The 22,285-nt window shown below is 39.6% G+C and overlaps 1 protein-coding gene across 1 annotated transcript in view; it reads right to left on the bottom strand.

The window, feature by feature from the left end:
* Window positions 1-22,285, bottom strand: part of mybpc3 (myosin binding protein C3) — a 28,232-nt gene that overhangs the window by 4,910 nt on the left and 1,037 nt on the right. The window contains exons 2-23 of the mRNA XM_069524931.1: window positions 19,765-20,034; window positions 18,249-18,434; window positions 17,604-17,681; window positions 17,149-17,297; window positions 16,626-16,743; window positions 16,458-16,506; window positions 13,855-13,914; window positions 12,996-13,019; window positions 11,523-11,686; window positions 11,290-11,422; window positions 11,137-11,139; window positions 10,923-11,047; window positions 10,726-10,831; window positions 9,487-9,653; window positions 7,330-7,495; window positions 7,149-7,255; window positions 7,015-7,044; window positions 6,784-6,923; window positions 6,317-6,388; window positions 4,510-4,669; window positions 3,954-4,058; window positions 3,677-3,865 (exon numbers count right to left, since the gene is read on the bottom strand). Of these exons, the coding sequence (XP_069381032.1) occupies window positions 3,677-3,865; window positions 3,954-4,058; window positions 4,510-4,669; window positions 6,317-6,388; window positions 6,784-6,923; window positions 7,015-7,044; window positions 7,149-7,255; window positions 7,330-7,495; window positions 9,487-9,653; window positions 10,726-10,831; window positions 10,923-11,047; window positions 11,137-11,139; window positions 11,290-11,422; window positions 11,523-11,686; window positions 12,996-13,019; window positions 13,855-13,914; window positions 16,458-16,506; window positions 16,626-16,743; window positions 17,149-17,297; window positions 17,604-17,681; window positions 18,249-18,434; window positions 19,765-20,034 (2,601 nt within the window). The remainder of the gene's footprint in view (window positions 1-3,676; window positions 3,866-3,953; window positions 4,059-4,509; window positions 4,670-6,316; window positions 6,389-6,783; window positions 6,924-7,014; window positions 7,045-7,148; window positions 7,256-7,329; window positions 7,496-9,486; window positions 9,654-10,725; window positions 10,832-10,922; window positions 11,048-11,136; window positions 11,140-11,289; window positions 11,423-11,522; window positions 11,687-12,995; window positions 13,020-13,854; window positions 13,915-16,457; window positions 16,507-16,625; window positions 16,744-17,148; window positions 17,298-17,603; window positions 17,682-18,248; window positions 18,435-19,764; window positions 20,035-22,285) is intronic.

Genomic DNA, 22,285 nt, shown 5'->3' with positions numbered 1-22,285 from the left:
CAGTGTGTCATTTCTAGCACCATCACCAATTATAACTTTACTTTTGTCATTCGCTTGACGGTTTCATTTCAAACATACAGTGAATTCATGAACCGATCTCAAAAGAAGGCAGTGTAAAGAAGGTTTTTAAATGGAGTTGTTTGTAGATTTATTGACATGTAATTTTAGTCTGTGATGCTTTCAGTGGCAACACCAACGCAGTTGCTGTGCCTGAACAACCGGCTTTATTCACAACATGCAAATTATTCTTATGGTTTACGAGAGTGTGACTTATCAGTGACTTATCTGTTATTAATGCCTTTCAGTTTTTCCTCAGCTTTAAATGCATGCTTTTAAAGGTTCAAGATTAACTTTGGCTTGGGTTCTTGCCCAATGCTGCAACCATAAAAATACACATAGGCATCTGCACTTACGTCATTAAACAAACATGCATGCATCCTTGTACAAGCAGCATTTCAAGCTCCATATGTAACAGAGATAATGTACATTCATCCATTATCTGTACCACTTTGAGGGTCATGCAGGAAGTTGCAGCCAATCCCAGCTGACATTAGAAGATAGACGTATCACAGGACCAACATACAGACAAACAACCAGAAAACAACACAAAAAGACCCTGGTTGAAGGATTCAAACGGGGAACCTTCTCGGTGTGAGGCAACAATGCTAACCAATGTTTCACCGTTCCACCCCCTAAAACAACAACGTCCCTTTAATCAGACAACAAAAGTAAGCAAGTCAAACACAAACACAGACAAAATGATCAAGAGTGTAGAAGGGTGTCTTTTTTATGTACATACTTGAAAATGTTTCCATTATATAAAATGTTTATGCTTTTTATTTACTATGTTATGCTAGTTCTACATTTCCATTTTATTTAAAAACAGACTTGATTATGATGGTCCCACATGAATTTCTTTATTAGATATTTGTGTCATCAGTATTGAATGCCACATGGGCTTACAGTTGATTAGCCTTTAAGCCTGTGTGTGGTATCTTTTATCATCCTGGTAAAGATGAGCCGTCTGACCGAGATGCTGAGCCGACGTCCCTCAGGGATAAAATGACACGATTTAAGTTCACTTTAAAAGACTTCAGTTCATCAGCCACATCTGACGCATTGCTTCCACAACACACGCTCTAAGCAGCCGATGTTACCACAAATTCTAGCAGCTCAGTTTAGGGCTTAAGAAAAGACTCCACTCAAGAAAAAAAGAAGTGAAAGATTCAATATTATTACTTTCAACCTTGGGATTTTTGGACCTGTGGTCTCATTTACAAGCTGTAGAGGTCAGGTTGAACAATGGAGGAGCAGAGTACATGTAGAATAGAAAACTAATAGATGATGGAATAATCCTTTATTTGAGGTAGCAGTCAAAGCAAATGTGGAGCAGTGACCTCAACCCAGCAAGCAGCTTCATACATTTATATTTTAACAGCTGAGCGAGATTGATTTAAACAAATAAAGAAAAGCTACAGAAAAATCCACTAAAACAAGATCCCAGTGGTCCCTGTATAATACACACTACCACTCACTGTGAATATACAAGTAAAGAATCCTCCCAAGACAACAAAGATATATTTCCGAGTTAATATTTAGTCCACCTTGTTGCAACATGTTGACAAGATGACTGAGTGAAAGGCGCTAAATTTTAGTTGGGGCATGAATAAGGCCAGGATGTCAAGGCACTGGACAAGGGCACTGCAACAACACAGTGCAAGCATATGATGGGAGCACCTGTCAGAGGTCAAGGGTTTACATGTGTGTAGAAAGTCGCCACAGCAGGGGTTGTTTAAAAATGGTAGCCTGGACTTCATGTGTAAAGTGCAGAGGTAATTTCTTTAAGATGTTTTTAAATACAAAATAAAACGAAACATCTGCTATGTGATTACCAGATTATGCTGAAAGGGAAATTCTGGTATTTTTCAGCTTGGGCCCTTTGTTTATAAATGTGGGTGTTTAAATGAATGATACTCACAAAAACTTTAGGAATCAGTCCAGTAGATCGCCTCTGCTGGCAGCTGGAACACGGCAGCACTGTTTACAATGCAGTCTTATTGGGTAGCTGCAAAAGTCCACGAAATATCCACTAAAAGTTGTTTTCTTGCTGATAAAAGGCTCCAATTGTTATTCTGAATCCCTACCAAGAGGCTGGCAACATTCCACATCAATGAGAAGCTTTACTCTCAAGTCCAGCAGTGGCTGCAATGTAATCTTATGGGGCAACTGCGACAATTATAGGAGACAGACAATTATAGGCTCAAATTGTTCTTCTGGGTCTTTTCTAAGACTCTGACTGCTGTCAGCTACTCAGATTCTAAAAGTTTTTGTACCATTCATATGCAAACCCACTATTAAACACAATAAATTCTATTTTCTATTTTGGAAATCTACATAATAAACCAACATCCCAAAGTGAGTATTGCCTACTGTGGACCGGTTGCAGATCTATCTCTGGTTCAGGCTCCACAGGGGTCTCCTCTGACAGAGGTGGAGCTCCCCCCACAGCAGGAGGACCACTTTCTGTCGGGGGAACCACCTCTGATGGTGGTGTCTCATTCTCAGCTGGAGCTCCCTCTCCCACTCGGCGTGCTGCCTCTGCAGGGGGTTCTGGTTCCTGTTCAACCTCAGGGGGTGTAGGAGCCTTTGTTTCAGTCTTGCTGGCTTCTTCTTCTGCTGGTGCCGCCACGGTTTTCTTCTCAGCTGTCTTTGGAAGCTTAGGCTTTGTCATTCTCTCCTCATGTAAAGCAGTCCTGCTGCTGATTCAAACTGGTGGTTGTATGTGTCTTCCTCTTCTGACAAATGCCTTCCTCTAACCTATGCTATCATTAGCTCTCCCTCTCTTTTGTTCTCTTCTGTAGCCACAACAATTTTTCTTCAGCAGCCCCCACAGAAGCATGAACCCCACTGTGTTAAGCAGCTGATCCCAGCAGAGACAAGCGCTTCCAGGCCATTATTTATGGAGAGGGATGCCACGGATAGTTTCCTAATCAGCTGTCTTGTCTTACAAGCAATTGGCCATCTGGATACAATGATGTTCTCTCTTAAATCAACAAGTGGACGATGAGATGGTTGTTAGAAATCAGTGATAGGCGAAGAGATAATCCAAAGCTGAGCCCCTGCCTTGTAGGATACTGTTACATAGAGTATATTGGTACAAACCTGGTTCCAGACCTCTGGATCATGGCATCTCTAATAAGTTTGTCATTCAATTTAAATGAAGAGACATGGCAATTCTACTTTCTTCTCATTTGTACATTCATTCTTAATATGACAGCCAAACGTCATCTTATCTAGGTATTAATGTATGATGTGTGGCACATTTTCCAGGTATTCTTAAGATAAAATGTTCATGTGGTAAAAAAAAAACGGTTTTGTGAGGTCATAGCAACCTTGACCTTTGACCACCAAATTTAATCACTTCCTCTTTGTGGCGAAGCGAATGTTTGTACCAAATTTGAAGAAATTCCTTCAAGGTGTTTCCGAGATGTTGCGTTCACAAGCACCAATTCCTCTATCTGTCCCCTGTGATGATTGATGATTGTTTTGTCATGATTTTTTTCAATTAAAGATAGTAAATAATGTATGATGTACTAATGTTTAATAATCTCTTATCACTATATGTGCAGTGAAACAAGTAAAGAATACATGTAACAAGTACAGGTACAAGACTCACCCACTGGCACAAACGGCTGTGAGGCCAGACTGTGACGAGACATGCCGATGCTGTTGACGGCATACACTCGCATTTCATACGGCATTCCTTCTATCATCCTCTTGGCTTCGTAGGTGGTTTCAGGGTATGGGTCAAAGTTCAGCCTCATCCACCTGTAGCCCTTTGTCTTCTTTCTCTCCAGCACATAGCCTGAGCGTTTGAATGGAGTCATTATAAACTTGGCTGGTCTTAAATAACAAACCTGAGAAATAACAGAATGATTTCAATATGTTTTTACCAATGATTGGCTGTCCACCATCAAAAGCAGGGGGATCCCACTGAACAACACACGAGTCCTCTCCCACGCTGAGGATTCTGGGAGCCTGGGGAGGATCTGGAACATCTGGTGGGAAAACGTTTCTCATATGATGATTGGACAGAAAGAATTACAGACCTTTTTCAAGAAATGGAAAACATTTGACATTGAATAGTTTTTAGCTTCATGATTATATTATATGACTGTATATAAACTGTATATAAAGATGGAAGAGATGATGGTCCCCCAAAAGTGAAGCCAAATCATTTTGATCGCCTCCAGTGGCTGGCTGTAGTTTAGGTTATAAACCTGCTTCCTCCATGTTAGTGGATGTGACATGGACAAACATACAGTCGCAGTACACATTGAAAAACTGTACTCAGGATATTTTAACTAACTTTTTTCAAGGGAGGAAGTGGAGACACGTCAGCCATCTTGATATACAGTCTATGTTGGTTACAGTGACAGTGTTAAGCCTTATGTCTAGTTCAATGAAAACCAAGCCTTCTCATTAATTACCGTCAGAGTTGTATCTTACCAACAACTTTCACATTGATATCTGCAGTGTCCTCCCCTGCAGGGTTTCGGACCACAACAGAGTAGATGCCCTCGTCCTGACGCTCAGCCCCCTCAATGGTGAAGACACAGTGGCCCTTAGTGGTATCAACATGGACCCTGCTGTCTCCCTCTGTGAGGACCTACACAATGGGAACCAGAGCAGAGTTACTGGATTGTACCTGAGCAGAGAATCTACAGGTGACTCTCTAACCTGATTCTGTGGTAGTGGTAAAGTTAACGACATGCCATGTTTGGAGACATGATAAACATAACACTTTGCAATAAGTAGGTTTCTCGAAGCATTTGGGTAAATCATGCTTTTCAAAGCCAACAAATGTTGATTTGAACAACTAACTCTAGATGTCCCCATACAAACACAGGACCAGTGCTCAAAAGAGGCAACTGTGTCCATTTACTGATTTCTTATTAAAAACATATTATTGTAGAAAATACTGTGCAAAAGTTTGAGGCACTTGAGATGTATAGATTTGATCATAGACTGTATAAAGTGAAGCCAAATCAACTGAATCACCCACTGGTGGCTGACTGAAGTAATTGTCTTGAATCTCACTTCCTCAGTGTTAATGGATGGGCCATGACCAAACTAAAAAGTCAAAGTAAAAGCCAAATCAATTTTGAGGCTGACAGGATGTGATTGATCAAGCATGTGTCTCGACCGGACCTCAATACAGCGACTCCTGCCCCCAATGACTACTGTGCAGATTCTGGCATCAAATGCACATGACAGCATTCTTATATTTTGACTTAATTTCTGGATTGTGGAAGGAATAGTGAGAGTGGACATGTGCCGTCGATCTTGATATCAGATTTTTATGCATAATGAATATCATCAGAGATGCATCTGGTTGGTCTCAACAGAGGATTTGACCTCAACATCATGGCATCAGTGGGTTGCTTTCAGACAGTATCCACAGAGGACCTGTGGGCCATCATGTCTGAAAGGCAAAGGGAGGTCACATCAAACACTGGTTTGAACACTAGTTTAACACTAGTTTATGTATCTTTGTGCCTATAGGACCATTGCAAAGTACTTTGTAGTATATTAATCTGGTTGACAGTAACTCAAATCACTAAATAACCTCAAGACTTAAAGAGAAACCAGAATCATGTAAGGTAAAAACTTACCTACAGTTTAGTTTGTCCAAAGAGAAACCTTAACTCAAGGTCCATTCAATCTGTTACTGACTGAGAGTTAAAAAAACACTTTCACACTGTGGAAAATGCACTTCAGCCAAGTGACATTTTAACAGTAGAATTATTCTGTTTAACTTCTGGATATTGTATTTTACTCAAAATGAAACTATGTCCTTTTAAAAATCCATTCAAAAATGTACTTACTGCCCAGTTTCCTTTGATCTGTGTCTGAAGGAGGATTTGAGACGTGCTCTTACCTCACTGACATGCTGGGTAACACGCATGCAGGTTTTTTTGGATCACAGAAGCTGCTTTTCATCTCTGTCATTGCTGTTGCTGCTGAAGCCTGTTGTTTCTCCAAGGTTGTAAATCAAGTGGGAGTAAAATCAATTCTTTTGTATTTTGACGGTAGCTGCATGCATTCTCTTTAAATTTCAAAACTCAAGTGACACAATATCAAGTGTACATAAGGTCGGCAAATACATGTAGGTTGTGACTTAGACTCCAGGTGAGCCTATCGTTTTCCTTATTTTGTGTCTGTGAGGGCAAACGTGGTAAAAAGCTGACACACTCGACTGTAATGCAAGCAAGATAGAATCCATACAAACAGGCATGTATACATTCACACTTACTTCCCCATCCTTCATGGTCCAAGTGGTTGTAGACCGTCCTTTCTCTCCTCCATCAGGTTTTACAGAACTAGCCTATGTTTGAGCAGAGCAAAGCGGTAAAAGCCGAAGAGAAACGAGAGGCCCTGAAACCTCTCATTCTCCTCATCGGAAAGATCAGCAAGCAAGTAGGCATCATTGAATTGAGCTGTTAGGAGCAGTATCTACAAAACTAAACGGAGCCTCTTAAGAGTTATTTTCAGGCTCAACATTCTTAGTCCATAAAGCAGCTTTGTATTTGGCCTGTTTTGCATATTGTTAACATTTTGCCAGCATTTGTCTAAATTATTTCAGCATTAGTAAAGTTGTATTATTCTATTATATATTTTTGAATGAGGCATTGCTCATTCAGAGATTTCACAACGAATTCTGGAAAGTAGGCACATGTCAGATGAGCTGATCAACAACATGAGACTATTTGTCTTTTTTACCTTCTCTCCTTTGGTCCAGACCACTGTGGGTGCAGGGTCGCCAGTGATGGGGACGTCCAGACGCAGTTTGTTTCCAGCCACCACCACGATGGTTGACTCAGCGGTACGACCCATACAATCCAGGTGGATCTTGGGAGGATCTTAGAAAGGGACAGAAGTGGTGAAAAAAAACAGGCTCTTGCATTTTACCTAGTTTAATCTGCACGCTTATAGAGATTGAAGTTGTGATACCTTGGCGTGGCACGTAATCGATCTTCACCTCTAGGAGCACAAGAAAAACATCATGTGAGAACTTTTTAGTAAAATTTGGAGGCTTTAAATGATGATGATTTTGTGGCGTTGATTATGAAAAGTACAAATATTACCCAAGAAATTGAGTTTGGCAGAAAGGTTGAAAGCGTAGCCATCTGGCACAAAAGTGTAGTCCCCCTCATCCTCTGGTTTTACCTCGTCAATGGTCAGTTTGTGGATCCTAAAAAGTTTTTCAGATGTTTATTTCATGGCGGATATACGCAGCACATCTGACGCGCAAAAAAGGGTCCTTACCTTCCGATATGTGTGATATTTATTCTGGCGTCAGGCTTGACCTCTTTACCATTTTTAAACCAGGTCCCCCTCACGTTCTCATCCGACACCTCACACTTGAAAACCGCCTCATCCTTGGCCTTCACCGTGAGGTCTGCGATGCTCTGGTAGACCTCCAGCTCTTTCTCTACACAGTCAGAAAAACAACAGGCTCAGAGCACAGGAAGTGGAAACATCAGAGGCTGTCCTACTTCAGAGGGGGGGGTCACTTTATGAGATGACGGAATGAGATTCAATCATATGAAGATGCGTGAGGATAATGTGATAAAGAAATAGATGCAGAAGTTGTACACAAGGATATTATGGTAATGATGTATTCAAGTGTGAGGTGTTCATTATCTTTTTCAGCCTGTGTGTGTTGTATCATAGCAACAGACACAAGGGGGATGGCTCATTGGATTTATGGTAGAAAATAAAGTGGGTGGATATGAAGACCAGATGCACAAGCCTGAGGGTCATTACTGTACCTCACGAGAAATATTGTACAGGGGAGTTATTAAAGTTATCTCCAAGAATTCGTTTTCTGGGTGAGAGCTCACACTGCACTCCTTGTAAAGGTCACACGAGTTTCACGTCAGCTTGCTGCCTTGGAGGCTGAATAAGGTGGGAATGGCGTCATAATGGAAGTTCTGCTGCTGACTGAGGTGTTGATCCCTGCTGCACGTAGGCAGCTAGTAATTCTTGGCAGGCTCGGCTTTCAATTAACAGGCCAGACAAGCTTAACAGGACTGAGAGCGAAGTTTGGGTTTGAATCTGAACACAACATCATCTGTGGGGACACACACCTGTACATCATCCATACAAGTGAATATATATATATATACAAACACAGCAGTATATACTGTATATATATATATTCGATATAAGAGTAGGACTAAATTACGGCTTCTGAGCACAAAAAATGTCAAATAATAATCAAACACTAATGGCTGCCATTTCAAGGAAGTGGTTTACTATAATGAGTTCTTCTGCTCTGTGAGCTGATGGTGCTGAGATGACATGGTTACTGGGGGGGTAAAAAACAAGGAGGATGAAACTAGCTAGTTTATATTTTGCCTACGTCCTTGTACTGATGAGTTTGAACCGTCACCTTCCTTCATTTTTAGATCACCTGTGGATTAAAATCAAGATTTATAAACATATGCATCCACCTTATATCTCCACCTGCAAAATATCTCATGTTTTAAATACATTGAAAATCATCAAATTATAAAAACTGTAAAAATCAAACTTACAGAATTCTCAGGGGCCCAGTGTAAATCTGTAATCAGTAGACTGTTCTACCATCTACTTATAAAACCACAACTTGCTTTTTTTACATATACCTGAAATATTTTAATGATTTTTGAGGCAAATAAAAGTTGGGTTTGCATCATGAAAGTGTAGCATTTGTTTGTTGTAAACTTTAAGAAATTTAAGATGACATTTTTCTTGAAATTACACATGGTGATAAAGCAGTGATTTAATTGAGACAAAGAAATATTGAATCCACAAAACAAAAGGGAAATCAAAAACAAGGAAGTAAAGGCCGTAAGGCCCAACAGTTTCCTTTACGCAATACACTCAGATATACGTTTCTGCAATGTGCCTGATTGTTTTCCATCAAGATCCAAGGAAAACAATGAAAATGTTGAGTACATCCTATCCGTCAAAAAAAAATCTTCCCCACGGGTTCCTTCCCTGACCCATACCACATCCTTCCACCAAGTTTCTAAGAAATCGGTTTGGTTGTTTTTACCTAATCCTTGTTTAATTTTGCTTTACAATCAAACAAACAAAGTAAAAACCAGCAAACAAATGAAGGGACAGGGGTGAAAACATAACCTCCTTGGCAAAAAAGACCGAAGAGAAACCAGGTCGCTGGAGCAGACCTGTGCCCTTCAGGTGAAATACGGTCCAAGTCTTCTAACTTTAGCTGGCATGCACACATCACTGCAGTAACCTTGGCAGAGTGACGCAGGCAACGACAAGTGCCACTATATCCTAAGAATAGACGGCATGCCAAGAGTGGCGATGCCACGTGACCGTCGGTGTGGTATGAGAATGTGCGCTGGAAGCATTCATCACTGACAAAAGAGGCTCGCGCTGTACTCAGCACTCAGCATGACTGACACTCACCCTGCACCATGAGTTCAGCCATCGACTCTCCGCCGTTTGTTTTAACCTTGTAGTGGCCACAGTCTTCCTTGGAGGCCTCGTTAATGATCAGAATGTGTTTGCAGCCATCTTTCTTGAAGCGATACTTGAAGGACTCGTCTCTCGTCAGTTCCACACCGTCTTTCTCCCTAAAATCAATAGTATTTAAAATGATCATAGTCAAACTCAAGAGCTGGTTAAAAACATCACATGTTAAAGTGACTCCAGGTTTAAAAGGCCTCTTCTCATTTTTGTGGATTTCCAACTCATCTCGCTTTATAATCTTTTTCCCACAAATTCGCTGATTTAGTTCATGTGACGACAATGAAGCCACCTCGATTTCCTGACTGAAGGTAGTGAGATATTGTTACAAGCTGTGAAAACAAGCATGACCTTTGACCTTATGGTAGATGACCATTTACTGCTGCCAATGGTCAAAGGTCAACATCACTGCACAGGCTAACAACTTAATTGTAACCCTGAAAACTTAAACAGTAGAAGAAGTTTGTAAAGGTTAGAACACAAATTGGTGCATAGATTTACGTCAACTTTGTATTCTGACAGTAGCTTCATCATTTGTGATTTTTTTTTTTAATGCTTCCGCTCATTGATCTTTGGCCCCCATTCTATAAAAAATGGTTTTGGACTCAAATAGAATTTGCAGTAACTTTCTCCTCCAGATAAAGGTCACATGGAACATACTAAAATGCTGATGTGACCTTTTCATTGAGGTGATAATTTACAGCTTGCAGCACGACTTCAGTCTGTCACAGACGCAGCACTTTGAACACATGACAAACTCAAATGCCATCTGCTGGGTGTCTGAGCAATAAACACTGGGAGTGAGATTGAAAGGAAATCTACTTAAAACTGAAAGAGAAACTCAAACAACTGTGATTAAATTTGATTTAATGACACCTGATAAAAGCTTTTATCCAACAACGATCAATTACTTTTTGTCAGAATTTGATTTGTAGCTACAGGCAGCAGTAATTTGTTGATGCTCACCTGCACACACAAATATTCTATGTGCTCACGTAGCACTCGCTCACAGGGGGGATGGAGGAATGGCTGTAAGGGGATGGCAGATCCATCCCTCTACTATTCGCCTTCTGGCTACAGGTTGTTTTCATCAATGCCACAGATTTTACAAATTAAGGATTTCCTGATTTCAGCTCCATAAAGACGGTTGATTTGTGAGCTTGAAGAAGAAGAACTAACCATTTAACATTGGCTCCTTCTTCTGAGACTTCACACTCCAACTCCACCCGCTCACCATTCATGACCATCTGATCCTCAAGATTCTTCACGATCAGAATTGGAGGCTCTGCAGAGGACAGATAAGAATGAGACACTTAGGTAAAACTCTGAATCCTGCAAATTCATATTTTTCTGGATTCCTCTAAACCTTTGATCACCTTTAACAAAGAGCTCGGTGGTGCTCTTCTCCTCCCCCACCACACAGCAATACGCAGCATCATCTGCCAGCGAGCAGTGGTTGATGGTGAGGTAGCGCATGTTGCCAACACTCTCAAATATGTACCTGAACAAAAAGCAAGAGGATTCTCAAACACTTATCATACAACATATTGTTTTTCAGAAAACTTTTGTTCTTGTTTCCGTGACACTCACTTGCTGGAGATGGTCGGGAACACGGTCAGGAATTTGATGAAATATGAATGAAAAAGAGACAAGACAGAGAAAATGAGTAACATTTCTGGTCTTTTTAAATTCACAACAATGTACAGTCACAGCACGTTTATCAGAGATGAGGTGGATTCAAACCTTCCAGTCGGATGGATTTCCTGCCCGTTCTTCAGCCATTTCACATCAACATCTGAATTGGCGACCTCCACTGCAAGTTTTATTTTGTGCCCCTTTGTCACTTGGTAGGCAGGATCCAACTTTTTCTGGAAAGCTGAGTTTCAGAGTATGATATGATAATCAGTCAGTGTTTTTTTCCGACATTTTGTTAGGATTAGATCAAGACGGGCCCATTAAACATTCTGCACTCCAACCTGCACTTTTCTTCTCTTCTTTTTTCATCTTCTTCAGTCGCTTCAGCATGCCCCTCAGGTCGGTGATGCCGTACTGAAAAGCAATCTTCTCAAATTCTGAGGCAGGAGCCTGGCTGAGAATATTCCACACGTCCAGGTCAGGCTCCGTGTTCACCTGCACGGCTCTAATCCACGGAGAACAGTCAAGACGAAACCATAGAGTGTTACATTATGAATATAGAGTAAAGGAAGACGTACGTAACAGACATACGTTAACAGCAAGATTTCGGTCATAAATACTGATTAACAAACCTACATTGTGTATTGATTTATAGCAAACACATGGTCAGTGAGCTGATAATATATGACTACACTTATGCATAAGTACAAGTAATAACAGGTTTTTATACAATATTATTTCCTGCATTATCAAAATTGCAGTGTTGAACGATATTTCTGATTTAATCCTTCCCCCTTTCACCTCATAGACTTTTGGTAATTTTGTGGTCATGAACAAGATAATGTCTTAATGTTTATCTCTAACCTCAACCCTCTTCTCTAGTTCAAGCAAAGATTATATATTCATTGTTTTTAAGGCCTTACTCAAGCTTCTTACTTCCCTTGTTCATATATATGGAAATGCATAATCAATTTTTAACCGACAATATCGTTTTCTTAAGATTTTTGCTTTGTTTCTACTTTCCAAGATTTAGTTTGAGGTGTTTCAGTACAGTATTCACATTGTTTTCAAGGAATGTGGGCGTATATAAAACACTCGCACATTGACTGTTTACGGTGCATATAGTCTGGTTTGACTTCACTTTTTTTTGTTTAACTTTTCCAGTGTGAACACAGCACATATTGAGCATCTGCTGAGAGTGAGCCTGGAGTCTGGATTCTTGACACAGCAGCCGTCTGTAGTCTCTGTGTGTTTGTACCACACCTGTCCACTAAGTGTCCTCAGCAACTTTTCTTCCTCATTCATTCACAGACTGCTGACTGTCGATGTGCCTGCAGCTTCCTCCTATCAACTCCTGTGTATGCGGACAACACTGTTTTTACAAGCTTCAGCTGTTTATCTCTGTTGCCTGTGCTGCTTATTCTGTTTCTTACTTTGTCTGTCTTTGCCTTTTTGTATTGTTTCCATGTATGGGGTTGATGTGGGTTATTTGCTGTTATTTAACTGTTTAAAACTGTGAAAATAATAAGATATTTGCAGTATTTTGTCATACAATAGGTCAGAATTGAACTGATGTAACAACACACTGTAAAAAATGTCCTGATTTGTGCACATATGAAGTATTTCCTAGAGTATACTTGATACTATATATTTGAAAACAGCATACTTTCTACTATCACTTATTGATCAGATGATAATTGATAAGCCAAGCAGCTCTTCCAGCATTGTCATAAAAAAACACAGTAATGTGTAACAAATCAGTTGTTAAGATAACAGAATCTTCTTTTCCACACAGCTTTTCAACAGTTTCTTACCGATTTGAGGATTTTAAGAAACTGCTGCTCATTCAGAGGAAGAACCCAAGCGGCAAACAATGGCAAAACAAACCAGACAAGTTAAAACACAGCCGAGGCAACACAACCAGCGTATTAGAAATATTCTTTTATCACACATTCAATATTGTAACAGTGGTGACACTGCCATAAAGCAAGGCTATTAATAACAATGTCAGTCCAATCATGCGTTAACTACATCATGCGTTGGTTTATTGTGCGACGTGGAGTCCGGTTTCTCTTGTGCACAGAGGACAGGAAGTGGGTGTGATAGTGATGATTTTTGAAGTGTTGGAAAAGTGCTTTTGAGAAAAAAACTGCCTATTGTCATAGAAAGAGCAAAAACAAGTCATGGTGAATCCCAGTGGCTGGAGACAAAACGTCAGGAAAAACTTATATAATAATAAAGGGGAGAAAAGAAACAGCAAATGTCTGTTAGAGATTAGAGAGGTGTTGCTGCTTGAATAAAATAAAAAGTGGGTTTTCACGACCCTGTGTGAAATGAGGGTATAATTGGATGCATGTGTAAATTTGTATGATGTAATTTTCTCTGGCATAGAAACAAAATACTTTGGATAAACCTTTGCACGCACAAAATTATGCCAAACCTCATTCGTAATTTCAAATCCTGAGAAAAAGGACACATCTCATTACTCTTACTTGTTAATGTTGATTTACATGCAGGTTAAGTTTGTGATTATTCCAACTTTAAGTTTGCAGATGCAGATGTTGCTTACTCTCTGAAGACGTACGGCGATCCATAAAGAATGAGATTGAGACAGAGTACGATTAAAAAAAGTGAAAGGCTTTAAATTCAAATCACTATTTCGTCTTTGCTCACCTCTTCTTTAATAAGGTGCTGAAGTCCAGCTCTCCTGAGTCTTCTTTTCCATCAGTGCTACTGTGGAAACATCAGCCAGCAGCAACAAAACATCAGCTCCAACAGCGCGAAACGCTTCTTTATCTCTCCACAGAAAAGATAAATGTTAATACTTTACAGGCATGGTTTGTTTTACAGTAAATAAAACAAATCCATATTCCCAGGGTAACATACCACATAAAAAAAGAGAAATTGTGTTGGATATTTGAAGACGGAGAAGAAACAAGTGGGTTGATAGATAAAGTGGAAGTGAAGACAGACAGATGTTTTTGTTCTGGAGAGACAGGTGTTGCCATGTTTGAAGGAACGGGTCAACATTTAGGGAAATACACTCCTGGATTTATGCCACTTTAATGTTTGTGTGGGACCAGAGCTGGGGGTCCATTAGCGTAGCTTAGCATTAAGACAGGGTGAAACCATGGAGGAATTAGAAGACCTGGATCCCCACGATACAAAGATTTCAATGAAGGTTGCTCACAGTGTGTAACCACAAACTTCCAGGTTTGCATCGATGTTGTGCAGCCTGCTTCACATTTGTTTTTCTTCCACCTGACACATAGACTTCACATAAGGGTGACGTCATGCACTTCTTCAAATGGAGCAAAGAAAAGCTTTTTTAAGCATCTTATTGTCAAACTTTAACTAAATTAGAGAGTTTGACTGATAGTAAAGAGGCAGACAAGAAACTTAGGGAGAGACAGAGGATGACATGGAAAAAAGGATGTTGAAGCAATCTGAACGTTAAATATTTATTCCTGCTTCTACTCCTGCATCACTGTCAAACCTTTACACAACGATTAATTAACTCTTTGAATAAACTTTAAGAAGAACAAGTATTTCCCCAAATGTAAAACTGTTCCTTTAAGTCATCGACAGCAGCAGCAGCAGCAGCAGCAGCAGTCGTCCGTGCACGAACAGGAGAAAACATTCAAGGTTAAAGAAACCAACAGTGGCTAAATAAGGTGTGTTGGTGTCAATCAGGGGGATGAAAGATAAAGACGAGACAACAGATTGGACTGTCTGCTTGTTTCCTGCCTCTGATCTGACAGAAGGATTAGAAGGTGAGTCCCTGGTTTATGTGGTGAAGTTACAGCACACCATGGCTGCACTTCCTGTATGTGGCAACAGAGCGGAAGAGCTCAGCTCGCTCTCTCCATCAAACCCCCTGTCAAAGCCCACTCTGTGGTGGCTGTTTGTGCAGCTGGCTCTGCTGTTTTGATTGAGACCCAGGAGGGGATAAGAGAGAGCTCCTGGCTGCAACGAGTGCAGGTTACTTAACAGTTTAATAAACCAAATATCTAGAGTCAAAAGTTAACCAGATGACAGTTTGTATAAACAGCTATAACTCCGTCCAGGATTTAGCTCTCTCATGTTCTCCCTCCTGTGTGTATCAAATTCAGCAGATCGGAGGCGGCAGCATCCAAAACACTGTTTCTGTTCTTCAACAATCAGAGTTTGAATTTGAGCCTCCACTGTTGCAACAAACCCCTTCAATACCTTGCTGATGGTCCTGTCCTCTTCTTACCGCCTTCACCCCTGATAGGTCAGCATTTACATAGTTATTCTTTCACACATAACATGGTGATAATCCACTGTGGTTTTTTCCACTCAACTGGTGCAACCCTGTTTTATTATCTGTAATTATTAGTCACTAGTTTATCTCTTATCAACCATATCCACAAACTTATGGAAGAAAAACTGTTAGAGGTGAATCATTTTGATCTTTAAATGATCGAATTTGTCTAATTTCAACGTGGGCTCGCATTTAGTCTTTAAGGAATTGAATACATACCAAAGAGCACCAAATAAATGTTGCATATTTATTGTATTGTGTAGTTAGTTTTCCCCATAGATAGCAGGAAATAGCTAAATTCATTCTTGATTTAATTTGGTGTCACTTTACAAATTATGAAATTAATCTGAGATTATAAGATTTACTAGATAGTTGAAGTAAAAAAAAATTTGACTGATAAATATTGAAGCAAAAAAAGATCTTCATTTCAAGTTTATTCAGTTTATAATCATTACTTATCAGCATGGCATCGGATTTAGATGTTTCCTTTGATTGCATTTTAGAATAATGGCTTTAGTAGATTTTATATTGTATGTTGACAAGTCGTATTTGATAAATTTGATGCTTTAGCTCTGACGTGTACTTCAATGTGATTTCAGCCTCAAGAATTCCGTGTTTGTTAACTTCTATAAACTAATAGATTGTTGAATTAAATTGAAGTCAGATGTTTAAGTTAAACATAAGTTAAAGCCAAAAGGATCTGATCTCAATAAAGATGTTTTTTATAAGTTCTGCACAGAGGCTAAACACAGTTTAGTTTAGTTTACTGACTGCAGCTACAGTGTGATACGACTGGAGACATGTGCCAGAGATCCACCACTAAATCATTTGCTCAGCGGTAAACATGAGCTATCCTTTTTGCATCAGACAACAATTTTGAACACAAATAGTGAAAAAAGGATGATCAGCATTTGTTCAATTTTAATGTTAACTGTGACCAAAAGTATTTAATATTTTCTGCAAAGTAATAAAGTGTTGAAATATAACTTACGTGCGCCTAAATGCTGTTCTTATGTCAAATCCCTCAACAGCATTCGCCTCTGAAATGCAGAAGCACAATCCACAGTCATTGTAATATCAGACAATCCTTCTAGTGACCAAATCATTCATCATGATGGTAGGTTACATGAACAAAATCAAAAATACACAAAGTACTCGCCATGTACACTCAATTCAAAATTGCAGCTGTCAAACTTGTCCCTGGATGAAACCTCACATCTGTAACCTCCGGCAAAGTTTGCCTTGGCTGCGATGATGAGCATCTCAAATGTGTAGACCTGCAGCCACATGTGTGAGGAGAGATGTGAGGAAGGGAACAGACAACATCTTCAATTTTACACCATAACCTATGAGCTACATTACATGCTTAGAACATTATAAGTCAGCTTCAGATTTGGGATCGTCAACAAGTGCGCCACTTATTTCCCCTGAATCCTCTACTTTTAAATGTTTCTCATCCCGTTTTATTGTGAAATGAAATTAGTAGAGGTGGTATCTCTGCTACAACTCAACCATTAAGCATGCAGCTCATAGGTTTATCATGTTTAGAGAGGCAAGTGTTAACCCAATGAAAATATACTGTATATACAAGTATGTCTATGGGCAGTTAAAGAAGAGAAAAATCTAAATTCTTCTTTTCTTCTGCTGATGTCTATGTTCCTGTTGTCGGGTCTTTTCAGTACCTTAGTGTTGCGGTCGCACGTTTCCTTCAGCTGCAGGTGTTTTCCAGACTTGCTGGCGAGGTCCATCCACTTCCCTTTGAACCATTTAACAGTTGGTTTCTTCAGCAATGACCCAGCGTTCACTTTAGCCACAAATGTGATGTTTCCACCTGCACAAACGTGTCATGTGGTTTAACACATTGTCACTTAGAAGCTGATATACAATGCACTGTAGTAGCTATAATTTAGCAGCAGATACTGTTTATGTTATACATTCACTGTAATGTTGTGTATGTTGGTGAATATAAACAGCAGTGAACACCCATTACTAATCCTGCAACTTTCTGTAGCGTATCTTAAATTGTTTCCTACCTATTAGAGGAATTCAAATCTTAATCTTCACTTATGCATATTCTTCTGTGCTTATTTTTCTATGCTACTATGCATAATCATTACTGTTTTATGAAGCCACTCACCTACAGTGACTTCTCCGCTCTGAGGTTTCTCTGTGAAGAGTCCAATCAGGTCCTGTCTGGTGTCTGGAGTCTGTTCGTCTGAAAACCCAACAGGTTCATGACAGAAACGCCACAACGTGAAGTCCAGTAGCATGTTGGAAATCATTGTAGGGAACAAAATCCACCTTCAATAAGATTGATGCTGAAATCATCCTATATGAGCTCAGAGCCATAAAGGTTTCATCTGCACTCAGTGATATTTGAAGATTTTAGCCACTGAATTCAAAGCACTTATATTTACCCTAAAATTCTGAAATTGTTGTATAATCGTACTAAAAATTCTTATTCCAAAATTTGAGAGACTCAATCAAAGTATCAAAAGCAGAATATATGATTATATATCTAATATTTGATTATTTTAAGATAACAAATGTGGTTTAGACACTATTTTCTGTTACTCATTTGCCAGGAGCTTTTATCCAAAACAACATACAACTGACAGGTACAGTCTGGTGTCATCTACATAGCAGTGATATGAGATGTCAAGCAAGCAGATCACTGGACCCAGGAAAGTATTAAAAGTTAACACATTTAAATACTTGTATTCAAGTATTCACCAAAGGTTTCCACATGTGCTTATGAGACTGAGTTAACTGAGTAACTCACCCTCAGCTTGAGGAGCATCATTGGCTGGCGCAGCGTCATTTGCAGGCGGAGCAGCGTTTGCCAGAGGGGCATCGTTAGCTGGTGGCGTGGTCTCTGTCCCGTCGGGTGCTGCTGCAGGAGGAGCAGGGGCCTGTTCTGGTTCGACAATTGTCTTTGCAGGTGCATCAGTAGTGGCCCCAGCTGGAGCTTCACAGAGATAACAAGGCACGAGTGAGCGGTACAGTACAATGACAAATAATGGGTCTGTACATCATTTTGACCAAGTTAGTGTCCAATCTGCCCTAATTAATTTATATCTGTTGAAAAAATATGAAAGAACACTTCCTTCTTCGAAATGTTTCTAAAAAGACACATAGTGTGTAAATTGTCTACATTTGAGCTTTTCATGTTTCATCTATCATTCTTTCAAACATGGTTTTGTCTCTGGCAAACGTTTATCACCCAAATATTTCTTTGGTCTTATCATGTTTGAATGGCCGACTGATTTTCCATTTGTTATCAGCTGCCTCTTCTGAGCGCCAGTCAAGTGGTGGTTACTCATGAGGAAATAATGTTCTGGTGTGAGGGTCAAGGTCAACATCCAGCCAGAGCCAGAGTAAGAGTGGCTATGATATAAGCCCCAGACAGCTGTGGGCAGTTGTTTGTCGCACGCTGGGCCCATTAGTCTGCTGCCTTTCTTTAAGATTTGTTTCCACTTTATCAAATCCAAACAAACGACCTTGGCGGTTCTCCCTGACAGAATAATGGCACAAATGTTGCTCTGTGACACACTTAGCACTCAGTCAATGCAACCAATAATACAGTGCTCTGAAGACTTGGTAAAGTGCTGCACAAAATGATTGTGAATAAGACATGATAACACAAGTTCACAGCATTGAAGTAATGGTCAGATTTTCTTGGAAATGTGCATATTCACCAACAATGAGCCAGGAGACAGTTAGCTGAGCTTAGCTTAGCATCAACAATAGAAACTGGGAGAACAATACAACTTAAAATATTCTCATTTTAATTCAATATCATAAAAATGCCTGAGAAGGAGTGATAATAGATTCCAGATGTATTTTAGGAGATTAATGATATTTACTTTGCTATTAGGCCTTTTTTCCCACCACTGAACCAAGCCAGGCTCGCAGTTTAACCCTCACAGTATTTGCAGTCTCTATGCTAAGGTAAGCTAACCGTCTCCTGACTGTAGCTTTGCACTCCCCGTTCAGTCATGTGATATCGATATTCTCATTTAACTCTCGGCAAGAAACTGAACAAATGTTTTGCTCAAAATTTCAAGTGAAAGTGTTTCTGAAACATAGACCACAGGAGGCGGTTTCAGAGAGCTGCAGTGGAGCAGCTGTCACACGGTGCAGAGTGTGTGAGTTCATGTGCAGAAACATCAAGTTCATGCAGTGCATCAAATATTTATTTCTGCATTGAGTGCTCTGTCTCGCTCTGTGCTCAGTGGTGATTATACAGCCTGTAGGTGAGCGAGCACACCAACAGCTGCCGCATCAAAGTCCCCCACCTGGCTTTGATAGGACCTTCAGCTCAAACTTGACCTTTGACCCCCCAGCAATCACTGCATAGACATTGGCGTCCTCCTTGGTTATATATTTTATAGTGATGGAGTGCTTGTTTCCGTCGGCTGTGATTATGAATTTGTCGCCGCTTGAGATGTCCTTTGAGTTGCACTGCCATTTTACTTTAGCATCAGGCTTCTCGGTCTCTGCTTCAAACACCACAGAGGACCCCTCCTCTGCCTCCTGAGTCTTTGGTTTCTTGGCAAATGCTGAAACTGAAGAGGGAGGAAGAGTTCGAAACAAAAGTTACCCCTTTTTCTTTTTACAACATATTTGGTGTTGGCAAAAACACAGATACTGTAATTGCCACCACAGAGTATTTGTTGATGAGAACTAGAGTTTAAAGTGTTTCATAACAGACCCCTTTGCTTTTATGTGGATTGTGTTTTATCGGAACTTCATAGCAGAAGTTTTCACCCATTCATGTATTCAGAACTCTACAAGACATTGCAGTGAAACAGAAAAATAAATCACAAAAGCCTTCAGACTCCTAAAAATGTCCAGAAAATTGGATCCACACATTTTCAGAGTTTACCTTTCACATATGAAGAGCGCAGCAGGAGATAATCTGGGTCAGTAAAGTATCTAGAATATTCAGGTGAAGGTTGGTGTCTGTATAGAGCTTGAAGGAGCACATGGACACTGATGTCGACCTTAATCATCTTGAATCAGGTCTTTCCAAGTTGATATATTCGTCAATGTCGTCTGCGTGTATTGTTCCTCTTTTTCATCCTGAGATATTTGTATTTTTCCAGTTTTGCATCTGTTGCGTGTTAGAAACATCATTAACAAGCCCACTTGCTCGCTGTGAATTTTCCAGGTATTTCCCCTGACCCTGCAATCTTATTTTGATCAAATGTGAAGCTAGTGAGCTGAGTGAAGGTTATTGTCAGTGTTGTACAATCTGCAGCTCACTGACAACCAGTGAATTTACCTTCTCTGACAACACACTGAATCTTTCCCAGTGTCATCATTTTAAATAAAAACATTTAAAACACTGCTTTCAGAAAAACATACATGATCCTAAATAGCAAAAAATAAATAAATAAAATTAGATAAAACATGACAGAGTGTCTACGGACAATCTATCAAACTATTCATAGTAAGTTTTGCACTCATTGTGTAAAACAGCTAACAACTTTCCTTTTCTATTTGAATATCTTCATTGTCCGTCTCGAACATCTTTAAAAAGGACCTAAAAATAGCTCGGACAGCAGACACGTCTTTCACAGTAACACCATATACATTATGAACTATGAAACATGTATGAGCAGAACTCAGATGCATATTACTCACAGGTGGAGGCCTTAGCAGTTATGCATGGCATTACAAAACCACGCAATAAAAATAACAGAACTCCACATGCTGCAAGATGAGCCTATGAGTTTAAATATAGGTTACATATGTAGTGGACTAATGAATGAGGCGGGCAGGCTTCAGCTGCAGCAGGGGCGTAGGTATCACAGCGGAGGGATTAAGCCGACTCTATTTTAGTGACTCCGGAGGCTCAAAAAGAACAACGTGCCCTCCGTGTGTCACGACGTCTCTCATCATGTCATCAATTATTCACGTCATTTCATCTTTCACATCTTTACCTGAGGTCATCCAAAGTCAAAATGATGCCTCCTCTCCCTTTTTTAAATCTCACCTTTCCTTGTTTTGGATCCGGGATTGAGATCATAAGGGTCATTGTTTAAAATGAATCTCAGATAGAAAGTAAATGAACTGACACATTATTGACTATTGAAGCTATTCATCGTCAGCTCAAAACAATCATGCAACTAGTATACTGTTAACTACTCTGTGTACTAAGGTTCAAGTACAAATTGAATCACAATAGTGTTTGTAGGTTAAAGTAAAAGCCAATATAACATAAACTTTTATTTACTGACTTATAAAATAATAAGTATTATTTATCTAAGATGAAGGTCAAAACACAAAGAACAATGATACTGACTGTCCGGCATGTATCTAAGTCTCTGACACAATTTATATCCATAAATTACACAGTTTTAACAGACAACATTAATACATATTAACTATACTATCAATATTTAGGAGAATATATGGCTGTGGTTTTGTTGGTAATACGTTAATGAGACATTCTTTTATGGAATAATGGGTTGTTTATTTGAATAACTGTTTAATTGTACTGGTTTGTTTCCATAATTTTATTTTTGTCTGAATATTCACTGATATGTTTAAGTTGGGTTTTTGAAATAAAATAAAAGTAAAAATGTATTAATGAATAAACCAAGTTAATTTACTCTTTTACTGTTTAAAGTTCCTATTTACAACTTTCAAACTTCCTGTTGATTCCCCTGGTGTTAATTATAATTGGTAATAATGCTCCAGGCTCAAGACAATCATAACTGTTATTGTCCTCAACAAATCCTTGACAGTAAAAGTCTTAGCAGCCTTGTGGTGCTGCTCTGTGTCATCTGACACGAGACACATCCCCATTCC

Source organism: Paralichthys olivaceus, chromosome 1 (genome assembly GCF_024713975.1).
Source record: "Paralichthys olivaceus isolate ysfri-2021 chromosome 1, ASM2471397v2, whole genome shotgun sequence".
Taxonomy (NCBI): Eukaryota; Metazoa; Chordata; class Actinopteri; order Pleuronectiformes; family Paralichthyidae; genus Paralichthys; species Paralichthys olivaceus.
The sequence above is the reverse complement of the archived record's forward strand: the minus strand, read 5'-3'. Positions and strand labels throughout refer to the sequence as shown.